The 18,369-nt window shown below is 35.2% G+C and overlaps 1 protein-coding gene across 10 annotated transcripts in view; it reads left to right on the top strand.

Moving 5' to 3' along the window:
• CFAP20DC (CFAP20 domain containing) overlaps window positions 1–18,369 on the top strand; it is a 291,020-nt gene that overhangs the window by 5,976 nt on the left and 266,675 nt on the right. For all 10 annotated transcript variants that reach the window (XM_059940068.1, XM_059940072.1, XM_059940067.1 and 7 more), the window contains exon 4: window positions 7,372–7,444. In XM_059940068.1, the coding sequence (XP_059796051.1) occupies window positions 7,372–7,444 (73 nt within the window). The remainder of the gene's footprint in view (window positions 1–7,371; window positions 7,445–18,369) is intronic.

Here is an 18,369-nt window from a genome sequence, read left to right as displayed (position 1 = left end):
TTATCGTAAATCAATTTGTGAGAAAATAATTTATGTAAAATACTATATAAGGCATTATTTAGTAAGATATCAACTTATATACCTTTAGAAATATTAGTATCTAATGAGTAAAGATATGAATATGTGATTTAACAAAAACCCCAAAAATAGACTTCAATTCTTATATACTTTGGAAATGAGGATCAGAGGTTTAAAGCAGAAGGAACCCTGAGGGATCACTTAAATTTATGATCAGAAGCCCAGTTATTGGCTACACTGGGGTTAAAATTCAAGACTCTGCCACCAAATTAGGCTTTGTGTACACTGATGTGATTTAAGAAATATAATTTATCAAAATGCTTAATCATATTTTCATTAACTTTATCCTATATTTAACTATTGTGATTTAGCAAATGTAGGTAACCAGCTGTTTTTTTACATTCATTCTTTATTTCTTCATTCATTAAGAACATTTATTGAATACCTATTGTGTACCAGGGACTATGAAAAGACCTATTCTTGGTATCTGATTTTCTCATTTTAATTCAGTTTTCTAAACTTTTACAGGCTGTGTGTTTTATCTGCTATTTCAAGCTACTACATGCATATTTTAGATTTCTAAGACATAAAGCAAACCATAGAAGTTATAGATGGAAGATGATTTATTTTAAAGTGGTATCTTTCTAAATAAAATAAGAAACAGAACCTCAAAGAGAAGGGATAATCATTGTTAAAATAATTTTTTAAAATTTACTACCATTTTAAAATCATGATTTCCTCATAGTTTGCATTTTTTAATAGCAAAGATATTTTTCATTTCTGCATAAATTTGTACTGATATATAAAGTGAACTAAGATGAGCCATGGAAACATGTCTGAAACTGGAGGTTATTCTTTAACAGGAAACATGGTCCATCTTTTTTAAGAATATTGACTTTGTAAAATAGACACATTTGATTTACAGGAACATGACTTTATGCTAAACCAGTGTTCTTTTGTTTTTTCTTACTGTTGGCCTCTCCTTCCATGTGATGCCTTCAGCATCTATGCATATGATGATGTTACTGACAAAATCAAATCACTTCTAGTAACGTTTCTCAGTTGGCTCTGAGAAAGATTTCTCCTCTACCAAAGGCTCAGTGATTAAAGACAAGCTCCCCTTTCCCACTTTTATCTAAGTTATTTTTTAGAAATAAAACAAATTTAATGTGTTATAATTGCTTTTTAAAAATGGAAAGATAATAATTTTAATTGGAAGAAAGGGAAGAATCTTTTAATGTATTTCTTGTACGATGCCCTGTAATTAAAAATTAATCTGGGGCTTCCCTGGTGGCGCAGTGGTTGAGAATCTGCCTGCCAGTGCAGGGGACACGGGTTCGAGCCCTGGTCTGGGAAAATCCCACATGCCGCGGAGCAACTGGACCCGTGAGCCACAATTACTGAGCCTGCACGTCTGGAGCCTGTGCGCCGCAACAAGAGAGGCCGCGATAGTGAGAGGCCCGCGCACCGTGATGAGGAGTGGTCCCCACTTGCCGCAACTGGAGAAAGCCCTCGCACAGAAATGAAGACCCAACACAGCCAAAAATAAAAAATAAAAAAATTAATTAATTAATTAAAAAAAAAAAACCTCTCATAAACCATTAAAAAAAAAAATTAATCTGGCTTTTCAGTAGCATGTGCAGCCCTGTAACAAATGGAACAGTTTATATAGTCCTGCACCAATGTTTTTAAGATTATTTGGAATCTTTTTTTTTTTTTTGGCCTCTGTGTTTTGTTTTGTTTTGTTGTAATTTATTTTTATTTTTATTTATTTATGGCTGTATTGGGTCTTCGTTTCTGTGCGAGGGCTTTCTCTAGTTGTGGCAAGCGGGGGCCTCTCACTATCGCGGCCTCTCTTGTTGCGGAGTACAGGCTCCAGACGCGCAGGCTCAGTAATTGTGGCTCACGGGCCCAGTTGCTACACGGCATGTGGGATCTTCCCAGACCAGGGCTCGAGCCCGTGTCCCCTGCATTGGCAGGCAGATTCTCAACCACTGCGCCACCAGGGAAGCCCCAGAATTTTTGATAATGGGAATTTATAGTTATTTTCACTTGTATAAAATGACCTTCTATGTGACATTGTTATGGTTAAATTTAAATTTAATGGCATGCCTTGAATAGAGAATTGGCTTTCTGTTAACATTTCTAAATTAAGTTCAATTACCATTATGTATTCCTATTTTAAGAGTAAACATCCACTTTATTTATGCCAACTTGACATTAGGTACCTCGTATGTGTTTCCTACTATATTAAGTACCTGTGAAGAAAGTCTCATAGTGAAATTCAATATTTTTAACTTTTCATTTTAAATAGTAATATTTCTGAATTATATTTGAGCATCTCTAAATATGTCAAAGTTTTTTTTAAACTCAGCATCTGATCAAATAAAGGAAGGTGTGATATTGATTATCAGGTTGTGTACTTCTCCAGGGCAGGACTCTTGCATCATCTACTTTGTACCCCTAACTTAGTGTGTCATATATAGTTGGCGTTTAGTAATTTTGTTAAACTTGCCGTACTAAGAAACTATAACAATTTAGGTTATAATTTCTACTGGTAACCATTTGGCCTTGATAATGAGACTTGTAAATCATTAGCAATTTAAATAAATAAATCCATGCTGCTATTAATGCTGGAACATGTTATATAGAGTTGCCCATATGAGAAGAAGCTCTGTTACATGTAAACATCTTATCATTTGGATGGTCTGTCCAGGGACTTTCTGTGTGAGGCTCATGTTTGAAACCATTGTTTTCTCTGCCTGTGGCATCTGAATCAAATGGTGTGTCTCTCGGGATCAGCATCCCTGAAGCCCTGTGTTGATCTAAGTTTCAGCTGCTCTGGTGGATGAGGTCATCTTTATGAGGTTCCTCTCAGCCTCCCCCTGCCCTAACTTTTGGTATTTCTTTTTTAAATAAACTCATTATGACTTCCTGTTTCTAAAACCCTTCAGTGGCTTTGACTTCACTATTCTACTGATACTGCTCTTGTCACGGTCACTAGTACTCTCTCTATTCCTGAATCCAGTGGCCAGTTTCCAGCCCTCATCTTGCTTAACTTAGCAGCTGCATTGACAAAGGTGACACACTCCTCCTTGATATAGTGCTTTCTTCACTCATCTTCCAGGATGCCCATACTCGTAGTTTTTTTTCTCCTGCTTCGCTGGTCTTTCTTCTTAGTCTCCTTTCATGGTTCTTCCTCTTCTCCCCAACACAACTTAATGCTGCAATGCCTCTGGACTCAGTACTTGACCATCTTGACCTTGAACTACATTTACTCCTTTGGTTTTGGGCTCTAGTCTCATGGCTTTAAATATCATCTCTGCTGTATACCTGCTTACATTTCCATCTCTGACTTTTGTCCCAAACTCCAGATTTGTATATTCAGTTGCTTAGTTGACATTTATACTTGGGCAGCTTTACCCTAGAAATTTTTCTTCCTCCTCCTGCATACTGCCCCATCTCAGTTGTTAGCAATTTGTCTTTCAGTTGCTCAGACCAAAAACTCTTAAATCAGCTTGATTTTTCCTTTTTTTCATCTAGAAAATCTTATTGGCTCTATCTTTAAGTTAGATTTAGAGTCTGACTACTTCTTGCCACCTCCCTGCTACCACGCTGGTCCAAGCCACTATTATCTCATGCTTGGATTATTGCAGTAGTCTTCTAATTAGTCTCCCTGTTTCTGACTTGCCTCCCTACAGTCTGTTGTCAACTTAGCAGCCACAGTGATTCTGCTGAAAATACTCCATCTCTCTCAGGGTAAAACCCAAAAATCTTTAGGACCCTGTGGTATCTGCTGCCCTCTTAACTCTCTTTACTTAACTTTAACTTTACCTCGTATTACTCTTTCCTTTTTCACTCTGCTGAAACCATACAGGTCTCCTTGCTCTTTTCAACCATAGCCTGGTACCTTAGCACCTTAGCCCTTGTGCACAAGCTGTACCCTCTACCTAGGGCTTTTTTTCCCAAATAGCTACATGGCTCACTCTCTCCCCTTCTTCAGGCCTTTACCAAATAAAACGTCACCTTCTCAGTAAGGACCCATCCTGACCTATACTTAAATTACAACCTGTGCTTTGTATCCTTTCCCCACTCTTAATCCCCTTTACCCCGCTCTCCCTTTTCCTATCGTAATTATCGCCATTTAACATGCTGTTTGTGTTCTTTTATTGTTTTTTCATCATCACCAGAAACTAAGGCCTACCAGCACAGAAATTTAGTCTATTTTGTTCACCTAGAACAGTGCCTGACACGTAGTAGACATTCAGTAAATCTTTGTTGAGTAAATGAGTGAATGGATGAGTGGCTTTCCATTGATTTTAGGATGACCTGTATCCTTCACATGGCTTTCAAGGCCCCACGTAATTGAGTTCCTGGCTATTTGCCAGACTTATCCCCTGCTACTTTTCCCCTTCTGTCTCTCCTACCAGTCCTTTAGGTCTTTAAGTTCATGCAATCTACTATAGCCTCTTCCATCACATGATGAAGTATTCCCTCTCCCTGCAGTATTTATTCCTCTCCTCTACCCCTGTCTTCCTTGCCCAGTCAATCCCTGCTGTTCTTCCCAGCTGAATTCCAATGTTCCTTCTTCAAGAAAACCTTCACTCATCGTCCTCTTCATTTCAAGGACCCAGGATTATATGCTTTCATAGCACCCTGACCTTCTCCTTCATGGAACTAGTATATAAGTTCTAAGAGGGAAGAGACCATGCCTGTCTTTTTCACTACAAAAGCTTCAACACTGAGTCTTGCATATAGTATATGTTCAGTGAATCTTTATTAAATGATAGATCTAATTTAATCTACACAAATGATTCTGTGAGGGGTAAACCTAAATTATCAACTCAGTTTTACATATGAAGAATAAAAAGGCCCAAACAGGTTTTCTGATTTGCCCAAGGTATATGGAATAACCCATAATGAAGGGATAATTGTTTTCTGTGTTGCAGTGGGAAAGGTGCACTTTAGTGTGCTGTTTGTGCTAGGGCTGCAATAGAACCAGGATATATCTTCAGTCATGATTTATCAGGTCACTTATAAAGGATTACTGTACTGTGGTCTAGTCCCAGCTCTTTGGACAGTGTAACACTTGCAAAATGTATATTGAGGTATATATACAACTGTCATTTGCTGTAATGAAACAACTGTAAAAACCACTGTTTAAAAATCTAATGGTGTTTTACCAGATAAATGTGTCGTAAAATATTCAAAAGAAGAAAGGATCTGACCCCTTAAAACATAGAGGTAGTTTTTGTCTCAGACAGAGAACAGATTATAAAACTGCAGAAACCTGGATATTTCAGTAAAAAGAGTGAATTTTTATGAATTTTATGTACTTGATGGGCTTTTTTGACTAACAATAGTTCCACATTCAGCATTTTAAATATAGATTTTAAATTCAGATTTTACATATAATGTAGACATGAGGAGTAAGTTTAGATTTACTAGGCCACTGGGAAGAAAATGTTACTGTAGAGTTTATTTAGCATTTCTGACACACAGGATCAGTGTATGTCAAATGTTATTAATGTACTTTTTTCTTTGTCAGATCATCACCATATGGTATTGTACTTCTTTTAATATTAGAAGTGAAGCCTTTTGGAAACTAGGGCTTCTGTACGTGAGAGAGTTGAGTTACAAAGCTCTCTTTTTGAGGGCAAGCATGTTTCATATCTAAAAGTGTTCATACAAAAATGCCCTATATGTGTAGCTCTTTGTGTTTGAAGAGAACAGTGCTGATTCAGTAAGATTTGTGACATAAATTAGGGACCTTTTGTAAAGGTTGATTTCATTTATCCCAGTGCTCTCTCAGCTCTATTTATGGGGGCCTTTGTGCAATGGAAAAATACTGTAAGTCCAATCAATGGAAGATGCAAGAGAGAGATTGATTAATGGTGGTTTATTTAAGTTGGACTCATTTTGGTATCTCATTTTGGTTTTGTAATCCAGAACTCTGGTTGTCTTGTTGGCTTTTCCCATAAATATGGTAGAATCTGATTCCTAGAGAATTTTCTAAGTTCAGAGGCTGTTACCCGTATTTCCATTATGTTGCTTACTCTGCTGATGGCTCTTTGCAGCCGTTTATAAGCTTAGTATTTTAAGTAAAAGTTATCTTTGTGTGTTTGATTTTTAAAATGTTAAGCACATTCGGTCAAAGATGGTTTTGTTTAGAAACTAGATTTGGGGTAAAATATAGGAACTATTTAAGTTGTTCAGGAATGTTGTAAAACATTTTACCATAGGAATTCTAAACCAGAAGATCTTTATATATAGACTACCCAAACATGTATTGTTACTTTAAAAGACTTAAACTTGTTAAGTCTACTAAGTTGGAATAAACAGAAAATAACGTGCATGTTAGACCAGTTGCCTTCCTTGAGGCCTTTCTCCACATATTGGCCTGTACTGTTAGATTTGTAGGAGAGGTTCACAGATATATCGACATTTCCATTTCCTACCCAGTGTCTCACATTGGGAAAAAAGTTCCTAGAAGTCATGTTTTAGGAGGAAGTGATACTAAAACGTTCATTAAGAGCATCATAATTGAGAGATCAAGCAAAAGTTCAAAAGCTAAGAGGAAGGGAATTAAGTGTATGGGTCTGAAGAGGTATATGAAATCAGTTGATTTTTGAAGCAGTTGTAGACTTCAGTTATCAAAAGTACCATAGGTCTTTCTCCAAATATTTTTTTAATCCAGGTGAAGCTGGTCATGGGAAATAAAAACTATCAGTTCTTTATTTGTGAGCATTAAATTAATCAAAAATATGTTACATTAACAAAAGGTATTATAACTGAAAATATGTTCCTCCATCCATCTCATTTTAGACACATTTAAAACTGTATGAACTAGGTATGGCTTATCAAACCTTCAGCTGTAGTTGTCATAATTAGAACTGTTTTTTTGATCAGTTGTTTTTCGTTAAGTTGTTAAGTACAGTTAAAATTGTCAGTGAATAAAAGTAATTGCCACATGCTTTTATGACCGCCTTAATGAGAGTCCATAGTTCAATTTTATATGTGTCTATTGAATGTGTGCACTTTCTTGCAACCTAATAAAAATAGTAAATAAAAAATTATTATTTTGTAAATTTTCATAAAAATTTCACCAAGCCCACAGATGGGACTTTAAAAGACAGCATTTGTTGTTAGAGTTTGATTTGAGTTCATCATTTTTTTTGCTTTTATAATGAGGTTGTAACTCAGGGGTAGTGCTGTTGCAGTTCTATGTATTAGAACTGATAAAAGCTGAAATGATAGAAGCTTCAGCTTGTTGATGGCATGTGATTGTTTTGTTTATATGTACATATAAATGGTTTGGACATATAAATGTATATTTTCCCCCTCTCATTTTAGTCGGACTGATCCAGAGGTTTCTTGTACTTCAGATTTACATACCCCTGGGACAAGACTTCTCCACCGAATTGCTGTAAGATATACAGAATTTCTTTCAATGTTTTATGTGTATTAGACATTTGATCAATTGAAGCAGTACGAAGAGTCATTAATTATAAGTGGCAGTTTTTGCATTAAAGAGCAGTGACTTATCAAGTCGACATGAAGTAATTAAACTAATTTAATGGTATTTCTCAGATATACTGTAGTCTGGCATTTCCCTAAGGGCAGAAAGCAAATTTCATCTGTTTTAAGAAAATATCAAAGGATTCTGAATTTGACAATAAAGAGCCTAAAGAGCCTATAATTTGAAGAAAAAAATAATGCAAAAGTTTGAGATTTTATAGTTCAAATGAGGGGTGATGTTATGTTTTGTACTGTCTGCTATTGGAAACTGTGTTTGGTTTTAAATTAATTGAAATACCTCATTTTAATGTTATTTATTTTTTATTTTTTAAATTTTATTGGAGTATAGTTGATTTACAGTGTTGTGTTAGTTTCAGGTGTACAGCAAAGTGATTCAGTTATACATATACATATATTCATTCTTTTTCAGAATCTTTACCCATGTACGTTATTACAGAATATTGAATAGAGTTCCCTGTGCTATACAGTAGGTCCTTGTTGGTTATGTATTTTAGATATAGTAGTGTGTGTGTATGTTAATCCCAAGCTCCTAATTTATCCCTCCCTCCCACGTTTCCCCTTTGGTAACCATAAATTTGTTTTTGAAACCAGTGAGTCTGTTTCTGTTTTGCAAATAAGTTTATTTGTATCATTTTTTAAATTAGGCTCCACATATGAGTGATATCATATGATATTTGTCTTTCTCTGTCTGACTTACTTCACTTAGTGTGATAATCTCTAAGTCCATCCATGTTGCTACAAATGGCATTATTTCATTCTTTTTTAGGACTATATTCCATTGTGTGTATGTACCACATCTTCGTTATCCATTCATCTGTCAATGGACATTTAGGTTGTTTCCATGTCTTGCCTATTGTAAATAGTGCTGCAGTGCACATTGGGGTATATGTATCCTTTTGAATCATGGTTTTCTGTGGATATATGCCCAGGAGTGGGATTGCTGGATCATATGGTAGTTTTATTTTTTTTAGTTTGTTAAGGAACCTCCATACTGTTCTCCATAGTGACTGTATCAATTTACATTTCCACCAACAGTGCAAGAGGGTTCCCTTTTCTCCACACCCTCTCCAGCATTTATTGTTTGTAGATTTTTGATGATGGGCATTCTGACAGGTGTGAGGTGATACGTCGTTATAGTTTTGATTTGCATTTCTCTGATAATTAGTGATGTTGAGTATCATCTTTTCATGTGCTTTTTTGGCCATGTATGTCTTCTTTGGAGAAATGTCTATGTAGATCTTCTGCCCATTTTTTGATTGGGTTGTTTGTTTTTTGATATCGAGCTGCATGAGCTGTTTATATATTTTGGAGATTAATTTCTTGTTGATCACTTTGTTTGCAAATATTTTCTCCCATTTTGTGGGTTGTCTTTTTGTTTTGTTTATGGTTTCCTTTGCTGTTCAGAAGCTTTTAAGTTTAATTAGGTCCCATTTGTTTATTTTTGTTTTTAGTTTCATTACTCTAGGAGGTGGATCCAAAAAGATATTGATGCGATTTATGTCAAAGAGTGTTCTTCCTATGTTTTCCTCTAAGAGTTTTATAGTATCTGGCCTTATATTTAGGTCTTTAATCCATTTTGATTTTATTTTTGTGTATGGTGTTAGGGAGTGTTCTAATTTCATTCTTTTACATGTAGCTGTCCAGTTTTCCCAGCACCACTTATTGAAGAGGCTGTCTTTTCTCCAATGTGTATTCTTGCCTCCTTGGTCATAGATTAATTGACCATAAGGGAGTGGATTTATTTCTGGGCTTTCTGTCCTGTTCCATTGATCTATATGTCTGTTTTTGTGCCAGTACAAAATAATTAAAGCTTTAATTATTATTAACTTAGTTAAAACAGTATATTTACTGTTTTTTTATTTACAGTATATTTATATTTAAATATAAATCAGTAATCAGTAAAATCAGTAAATATATTTACAGTATATTTACTGATTTATTTCTGGGCTTTCTATCCTATTCCATTGATCTATATGTCTGTTTTTGTGCCAATACCATACTGTTTTTATGATTGTAGCTTTGTAGTATAGTCTGAAGTCAGGGAGCCTGATTCCTCCAGCTCCATTTTTTTCCCTCAGGATTGCTTTAGCTATTTGGGGTCTTTTGTGTTTCCATACAAATTTAAAAATTTTTGTTCTTTGTTCTGTGAAAAATGCCATTGATAATTTGATAGGGATTGCATTGAACATGGTGTATCTTTCCATCTGTTTGTGTCATCTTCGATTTCTTTCATCAGTGTTTTATAGTTTTCACAGTACAGGTCTTTTGTCTCCTTAGGTAGGTTTATTCCTAGGTACAGTAAGTCCCCTACAGACGAACAAGTTCCGTTCCAAGAGCGCTTTCGTAAGTCCAATTTGTTCGTAAGTCCGACGAAGTTAGCCTAGGTGCCCAACTAACACAATCAGCTATATAGTACTGTACTGTAATAGGTTTATAATACTTTTCACACAAATAACACATAAAAAACAAACAAACACAAACAATAAAGAAAACATTGTTAATCTTCCAGTACAGTACCTTGAAAAGTACAGTAGTACAGTACAACAGCTGGCATTAGAGGGGCTGGCATCAGGTGAACAGGCAAGAATTACTGACTGGAGGAGGGAGAAGAGGTGGGAGATGGTAGAGCTGAAGGATCATCAGCAATAGGAGATGGAGGACAAGGTGCAGTTTCACTTACACCTGACATTGGTGGCACAGGTTCTGGTTCCTTGCTGGAACCAGATACACATTCGCATCTTTGAAAGTTCGCAGCTTGAAGGTGGATATGTAGGGGACTTACTGTATTTTATTCTTTTTGATGCAGTGGTAAATGGGATTGTTTCCTTAATTTCTCTTTCTGATCTTTCATTGTTAGTGTATAGGAATGCAAGAGATTTCTGCGTATTAATTGTGAATCCCGCAACTTTACCAAATTCATTGATGAACTCTAGTAGTTTTCTGGCAGCATTTTTAGGATTTTCTATGTATAGTATCTTAATGTTATTCACTTTAGTTGAGAAATATTGGTCTTTTCTGTTTACATATAGATGGCTTGGGATATATTTGTTTTAAATGGCCTTGCTATGAACTAATTGTTTAGCAAAAATGAGCACATACAAATTTTACTCAGTTGAGCTACCTGTTGTCTGATACAATTCTGAGAATGAAAATAACATTTAATTTGCATACTCATATAGAATGGAATATTGTTTAGGATCTCAGTAATAAATTTGTGTGCTTTCAATAAAACATTATATTTGGGGTACGCTATTTTCTAATTTTTCTTTGTAACTAATAGCTGTCCACGGTCAAAGCTTAGGCTTTTATTTTCCCTGCTGGAGGAAGTGACTTTTCCTATTAATGAAGTTAATTTTGGACTAGTTACAGCGGTGCAAACCAAGGGGAAGGAAGAGCTTTCTTAATAAAATGAGATTAACGTAAACTCGAGGTTATTAATTTCTCTTTGTTTATGTGAATTAAAATATTAATGTGTGCATATGTTGGTAAAATATGAATTTTAGCTAATAATATATTTAATTTTGTTTTCTAGAATGATAAATGATAGATGGAACAATTTATATTTTTATTTTATTCAACTTTAAATCTTACAAACTTCTAAGATTTTCTGTTATCATCTGCCATGGTCACCAAGATTCTTTAAAATAGTTCTTATAGTAACAAGACCAAAGCAGCATTTGATGCTCTTATGTATTAGGTTGGCCAAAAAGTTCATTTGGGTTTTTCTGTAGATGGTATGGAAAAACCCAAACGAACTTTCTGGCCAACACAATATCTTTTTCTAGTTCTGCAGAAAAAAGTATTTTCAAGACTCTAAAAACATTCTAAAGTTACAGTGTACCATATAAAGTTTTATTTTCAGTGGAGGGGAAAGTGGTTTCCTACCAAATGGAAGAAGACACATTATAGTTTATTTTTAAGCTTGTTAGGTTCCTTACCTAGAAATCCAATCCAACCCTTTTCTCCTGATCTCTACCACCTATACCTTGAAGCCACGGTAGAGGTGCTGGTAGAGGTGTTGGCCTGTTGATCAAAGTTGTGCAAGACACTTTGCTGAACCCTGGGATGTAATCTTTTGCTGAAGAGCACTCTTTTCCTATGCAAAATTAAGCTTTATTTGTGCCCCCAAACACTTGAGCTTATCACTCTAGGCTAGGCAATATACTGTTTTAACTAAGTTAATAATAATTAAAGCTTTAATTATTGAGAAATCAATAGGTATCTTAGGTTTAACTTAGTCTAGCAAGAAAGCAGTTGAAATAAGTAAGCCTGACCACCCCTTTTCTCCTGATCTCTACCACCTATACCTTGAAGCCACGGTAGAGGTGCTGGTAGAGGTGTTGGCCTGTTGATCAAAGTTGTGCAAGACACTTTGCTGAACCCTGGGATGTAATCTTTTGCTGAAGAGCACTCTTTTCCTATGCAAAATTAAGCTTTATTTGTGCCCCCGAACACTTGAGCTTATCACTCTAGGCTAGGCAATATACTGTTTTAACTAAGTTAATAATAATTAAAGCTTTAATTATTGAGAAATCAATAGGTATCTTAGGTTTAACTTAGTCTAGCAAGAAAGCAGTTGAAATAAGTAAGCCTGACCACCCCTTTGTTACCGTGTGATTAATGCTCTTGAAGGATGGGAAAACATTTTCCTGGGTGATGGAACTAACTGTCAGATTTTGAATTCAGTTGACTATAATCATAGTCTCTTGTTCTCATAGCCACATGGACAAACATTTGGATTTTTCAGATTGTTTTAGTTTTATAGTTTTTACAAAACAAATGTCTTATGGACAAAAGGTCAAAATTATTAAATAACACGGGGAAAACATTCTCTGTCCTGATGTAGTGAAATTATTAGATTATGAGAAAATGTATTAACTATGCATTTGAATTTGTTGCTAATAGATAATCAAAATATTTTGCTATTTTAGGAAGTAATGACAGAAACCATGTTTTACAAGAAAGAAGGTAGAGTAATAAGTATTGATTGCCTTTCTAACTACAGCTTTTTCTTTTCCTTAAATGAAAGGGCTTTCTTTCAGCACCCTTAGTGTTTTACTGTGTTTCTAGCAGCATAGCTCCAGGCCATTTTAAATAATATATTTCTCTAACAAGCTTGGAAAGTCATAGAGCAGAAAGATATCTGGCTTCTAAAATTTTTCATTGTCAGAATGGGAGAGGCATTTTGTTTCACAAAGATACACTTACACATCAAGAGTTTTTCATAAGTGGAGTCTTGCCAGCTGTTTTATGAATTTAATACTCATTTCTTCAACATCTTCCTGTGTATCTTATGTTCACCGGATGATTATACTGCTCAGGAGAAGGTCATACATCTGTGAGTTAGTGGATGCCTTAGAACCAGCCACAGCTCTGCTTGAGGAATCACTCATGATTAGTCAGTCAACAAATTATTGAATTCCTGTTACTGTCATACAGTGTGATAGGCATAGGGGAGTCAATCTACGTTGAATCCGTTTACTTCTTCCCACCCTCACTACCCTCCTAGTCCCAAACCACCATCACATTTCCCCGATTTACTGTTAGAGCATCCGAGTAGATTTCCCAGCTTCTTCTCTTATCCTTTTCCAATCCTATCTCCACACTGCAGCTAGAGTGATCATTCTAAAAACCATCTGGAATTTTCACTGTACCAAGGACAAACTCCCAAATCCCTAATGCTCCCATGTGCTCTGGTCTCTCACCTCTCCCTGCTCATCCCATACCACTCTCCTGAGCTCACCAGCCGTCAGCCGCACTTGCTCCTTTCCAGCCATATTGGCTTTCCCTTCCTCACACACCAGGTGAGGTCTCCGCTTAGGGTCCTATGCACAAGTGGTTTATATCCCCATTTCTTTACCTTGTTAACTCTTACTCAGTCTTCTCATCTCAGCTTAAGTCTCCCCTCTCCAGAAAGCCCTTCTTTGACTTCCCCCAAATAAATGAGAAATAAATCTTATGCTCTTTTCTAGCACTCTACTGTTTTCCTTCATTACAACTATGCCAGTTTGTAATGGTATATTTTATTTGATTATCTGTCATTTTGAGCGGTCTTTGAGTTCCATGATATTGTAGCACCTAACAGAATGCCTGGCACAAAAGCTCTGAAATATATATGAGTGGGCAGGAGTGGAATGAGTAAACAGGACCCAATCTCTGTCCACATATAGTTTGCTTTGAGGGTGAAAGATCAGTTAAAAGGCAATTTAAATACATCTTTGTAAATGTTATGATGGCATAAGAGCAAGACATAGGGAACATGTGACGTATTAGGTAGAAGTAAGAGCATAGGCCTCAAACGAGACGGATTCAGAGTCAAATTCTGCTTTACCTCTGTGGGACTTTAGGCAAGTTACTTAACTTGCCTCACCTATGGGATGAGAGTAATAATACCTACCTCACGGATTTGTCATAAGAATTAAATGAGAAAATTAACATAAAGTAATAATGGCTAACATTTATTAAGCACTTATTATATACTGGACATTATTCTAAGCATTTTATTTTCACTCAATTCCCAAAACAAGCCTGTATAGTAGTCATAAATATTGCCTCTATTTTACCATTGAGGAAACTAAAGTCCAGAAAGGTTAAGGAATTCACCAGAGGTTACAGACTTACTAATAATCTTAGAGCCAGAAATCAAACTTGTAGTCTAAATCTAGAACCTGTGCTCTGCACCACCATACCATGATGCCATATTTGTAAATTTTCTATCTAATTATACATACATATATATATGGTAGGGATATTTAATTTGAATTTTAGAACAAGATGAATGTGCTCAGCCTTCTACATCTTTAGGGGCTTCCTGTAACACAGTGCTCTCATCAGAGTTCCACGGAGGAAAGGTCTTTCATTCTGAGCTGTTCCTGTTTCTGTAATTACCCATTTAAGAAATAAATGCTTGAAAATTAAAGGAAGAATTTTACTCAAATATTTTTTGTTTAATATTTTGCATTGTAAATGTGACAATACTTGTATTACACTTTTTTTTTTCCAAAAGAAATGAGAGCTAAGAAACAACTTCATTTCATCTTTGTTGTTTCTTTACTTTGGTCCATGCCTCGGCCTTTTTTTTCTTTAACATATACATATTATATTATTCAAAATCCTGCATCTGTGGGTAAGGCAGCTTCAGAGCTTCATAACCTGACCAGAAATTATCCAAACACATTGCGTTTTGCATACAGAGCAAATGGAGTGTTTACTGTGCTAACACACAGTATGTTTAGCATTAAAGTAACAGAATTCTCTCATACTTCTCTCTTTCAGTGTAACCCCACAAAAGAAAATATCCTCTCTTGCTTTTTACAAATAAACTCCTCATTTTGACTTGCTTATTTCTTAGTATTAGTTGCAGTTTTCATTTTCAAAATATTTTAGTGTACCTGTGTCTCACTGTTTGACCTGAAGTTAAATGATTTAATAAACAACAGATTTTTAAGAATTGTTTCATTTTGTGATCTCTTCTGTACTGCTTCATCATAGCAGTGGGAAGCCAGCACTCCCCTGTGTGGGCTGTTAGGTGTTTCAGAGCCTGGGGGCAGACATCTTGTGTACAGGAGGAGCACCAAGAACCTGAGCTCTTGGAAGAGAACCAACTGCATCTTGAAATAGAAATCCGTTTCACTATATTTGATGCTGCCAATCACACTAAATGATTTTGGAATATTACATTTTTGACAGGAATTGCATTCATTTTACTGAATATTGTTGAGCATTAATTCCTTTCTCTATCCTGATTTTGACAATTATCTCGGTGAATTCTGAGAGACATTTTGTACTGTTAATGCCTCTAGTGAATTGACATTATTTTTCTCATTTTCACTCAGCTCAACCAGTGCTTTTTCAGTATATGGGCTGAAAACACTATGAAAGCTGGTGGTGGGCATCGTGTGCTGTTTTGGAGAGGTTGAGATTCTTAGCCTGCAGATCCTAGGGAATATTATTGCCAGAAGGTTTCACGTGTTGAGCCCTTAGCTATTTGGAGTACTACTTCCATTTGGAATCTAATAAAGTAAATTCCTAAAAAAAAGAGAGAGATCCTTAAAAGGGTCCCTTGTCCTTAGAAATTTTAATTGATCCTTTGTGATCTCTTCATTGCAGTATTCTGAATTTGAAAATTATATCTGAGTAGAGTTTAATGATTTTAACCTAGAATCCAATCTAGTATTTATGATGCTCATTCCAGAGTTTTTGTCTTGTCCTTTTGCTTTATCCCCTGGTTTTATGCCTTTGGGCTGGACACTGTCTCAGTTTCCTCTTCAGTAAATGGTAATGTGAACATTTTTCTTTCAATTGCCAGAGCTAATCGGTGATATTGTTTTTTCTCTAATTTTAGGAGGTTTAGGTTCATATGGATCTTAAAGCTTCCTTTTCCATTTCTATAAAATGGAAAATTGAAACATACCCTTCCTACAAAACAAAGCTTTAGTCTCAGGGTAATTTAATGAAAGTTACTCTTATATCACTTTTTCTGTATTGTTACTAGTGAGCTAGACAAATAGGTCAAAAGAGAAATTTAATAGAAGTTTCAGGTCCTTCTACCCTGTTGAATTTTGCTCCTTACTGTCCCTTCTTCAGTGACATCGGAGGCACTAGACTCTTTTGAAACTTTAAACCAAGGAAAGTGAATATGGCCTCACAGCTGCAGACCTGTTCTTTTCACATGTCATTTCTCTTCTTCAGCCACTTTAAAGCCACCAGAGTTGAGAGAATACCTAAATTTAATAACTTTAGGTCAGAATGACATTGGTGAGAGCTTTTGAGATTGTGTCCATTTACCAAGCACAACTCTTCCTTTGGAAAATTTACTTTCTTATCTTTTTGGTCATTTTGATGCCTACCTTTGAAGAAAATAGTGGTTGCTCTATAGCTCTTAGGTTATTTGTAAAGAAGGTTTTATCCAAGCACAAAGTCTTATCCAATGAAATCTTTTATGTCACTGAGTAAATACATCTCTAAACTGTGTTTAGAACTGGTCAAAAATGGCCAGTGGTTGCTCTTTTTTAAACTAATAGTATTATATATTAAAGTGGTAATGACATTGCAAGTTTCATTAACATTTTGAATGCATCTCTTGTCTAATTCCAACTTCTATTTTTTTCTTTTTAAAATCATCAGTATTTAAATCTCATTATTTTAATGATATCCAATTAAATGTGCTTGCATAATCAGTATATTTTGTTACATGCATTAGTAAAGGAGCACTTTAAGATACTTTGCATACTGACTTTCATAATATATTAAATTTGCATGCCTTAAAATAGGTTTTATATGGAAGTTTTAGATAACACATGTGATAGGTGTATAAATCAGATGCCATAGTCTTTACCTATTAAATAAATGTTCTTTGAGAAATCTTTTCTTCCTGGTTCTTAGTTTGGTTCACTTTACTTTTCTAAATTATTTTTACAGTACTCTTTAGATAACATAGATCTGAGAGCTAAATAAGATACTAGCAAAAGAAAAATTGCACATATACATATATTTGGAAGTGTTCTTCCTCTGTAAAATCATAACAAAAGGCCATACATTTGTTAAAGCACTGTGCAGTTAAATGATTGCCATATCCATTATCAGGGATAAAAAGTCAAGGCCCTGTGATGGCTCAGATTATAAGCCTGAGAGTCAGTGGCCCTGCCATGTATTAGTTTGATGACCTGGGCAAGTTGCTGGACTCTATGTGTGTTACAGCCTCATTTGTACAGTGAGGATGATATTCATACCTATTTATTGAGTAATTATGAGGATTAAATTGGATAGTGCTAAATGGTAATTGTACAGTAAATATTAATTTTAATTTTTATATCTCTAAATATAGATAAAAGTGCAGGGATATTTAATTTTTAAATTGCTCTTGTGAAATATTTTGAGACAAGTTGGGCATGTCTCCATTTCATGTGAAATTTTCATGGTACTCATCCCTGAAAAGAGGTAGGAAAGCAGCTTTTCCTTTGGAGCCTTTTATTTGCCCTGCCAAGTATAAAGTGCATTTCTTAGAAACACCTCTACTGGCAGGATGGTAACTATTTCAAGAATGAGAAAAGGCAAGAGCACTTAGGGAAGGAGAAGTAAATTCTTTTGAATTTTCTCAAAATGTTTATGTGAGTAGGAGTTATATGCAAATAAATGTTTTCAAGATTGGACTAAAGCTAAGGAACGCCACACTTGGCTCTTAGATGAAAACTGTTTATAAGCCCATAATAGAACTCCCAAAGAACTTTTCTTAAAACCAATAGTCCGCCCTTTTTTATTGGAACAAATTAGTGATCTTGCATTTTATATCTGTTTCATACTTAAAAAGCTATTACAATAAGCTGTTTGAAGCAACAACAGTGGTATGAAATTCTCAGTATAGTTGGAGGTTGGTTGCCTTTGTTAGCAGTAAATAGGAACAGCTCTTCTGTTTGATACACATAGGTATTACCATGCCCTTTTTTCTGAGGTTAAATACCATTGATTTATAAGGTGGGAAATAAAATATCTCTTAGCATTATTTAAAGCCAGATGTGATTATTGATATACCATAAACAGTGATTTGTAGTAAATGTACAAATTCACTGTATTTTAGCAGTGGATGTGTTAGCATAAATATTTAAAATATTTTAGTAGCTCAAGTTTCTGTTATTATAGGGAATCTACAACTCTTATCCAACTCCATATTTTTTCAAAATTTATTTTATTGAAGTATAGTTGATTTACAACGTTGTGTTAGTTTCTGGTGTACAGCAGAGTGATTCAGTTATACATATATAATAGTTTGCATTTGCTAATCCCAAGCTCCCAATCCATCTCTCCCCCACCCTC

Source organism: Balaenoptera ricei, chromosome 11 (genome assembly GCF_028023285.1).
Source record: "Balaenoptera ricei isolate mBalRic1 chromosome 11, mBalRic1.hap2, whole genome shotgun sequence".
NCBI lineage: Eukaryota > Metazoa > Chordata > Mammalia > Artiodactyla > Balaenopteridae > Balaenoptera > Balaenoptera ricei.
The sequence above is the reverse complement of the archived record's forward strand: the minus strand, read 5'-3'. Positions and strand labels throughout refer to the sequence as shown.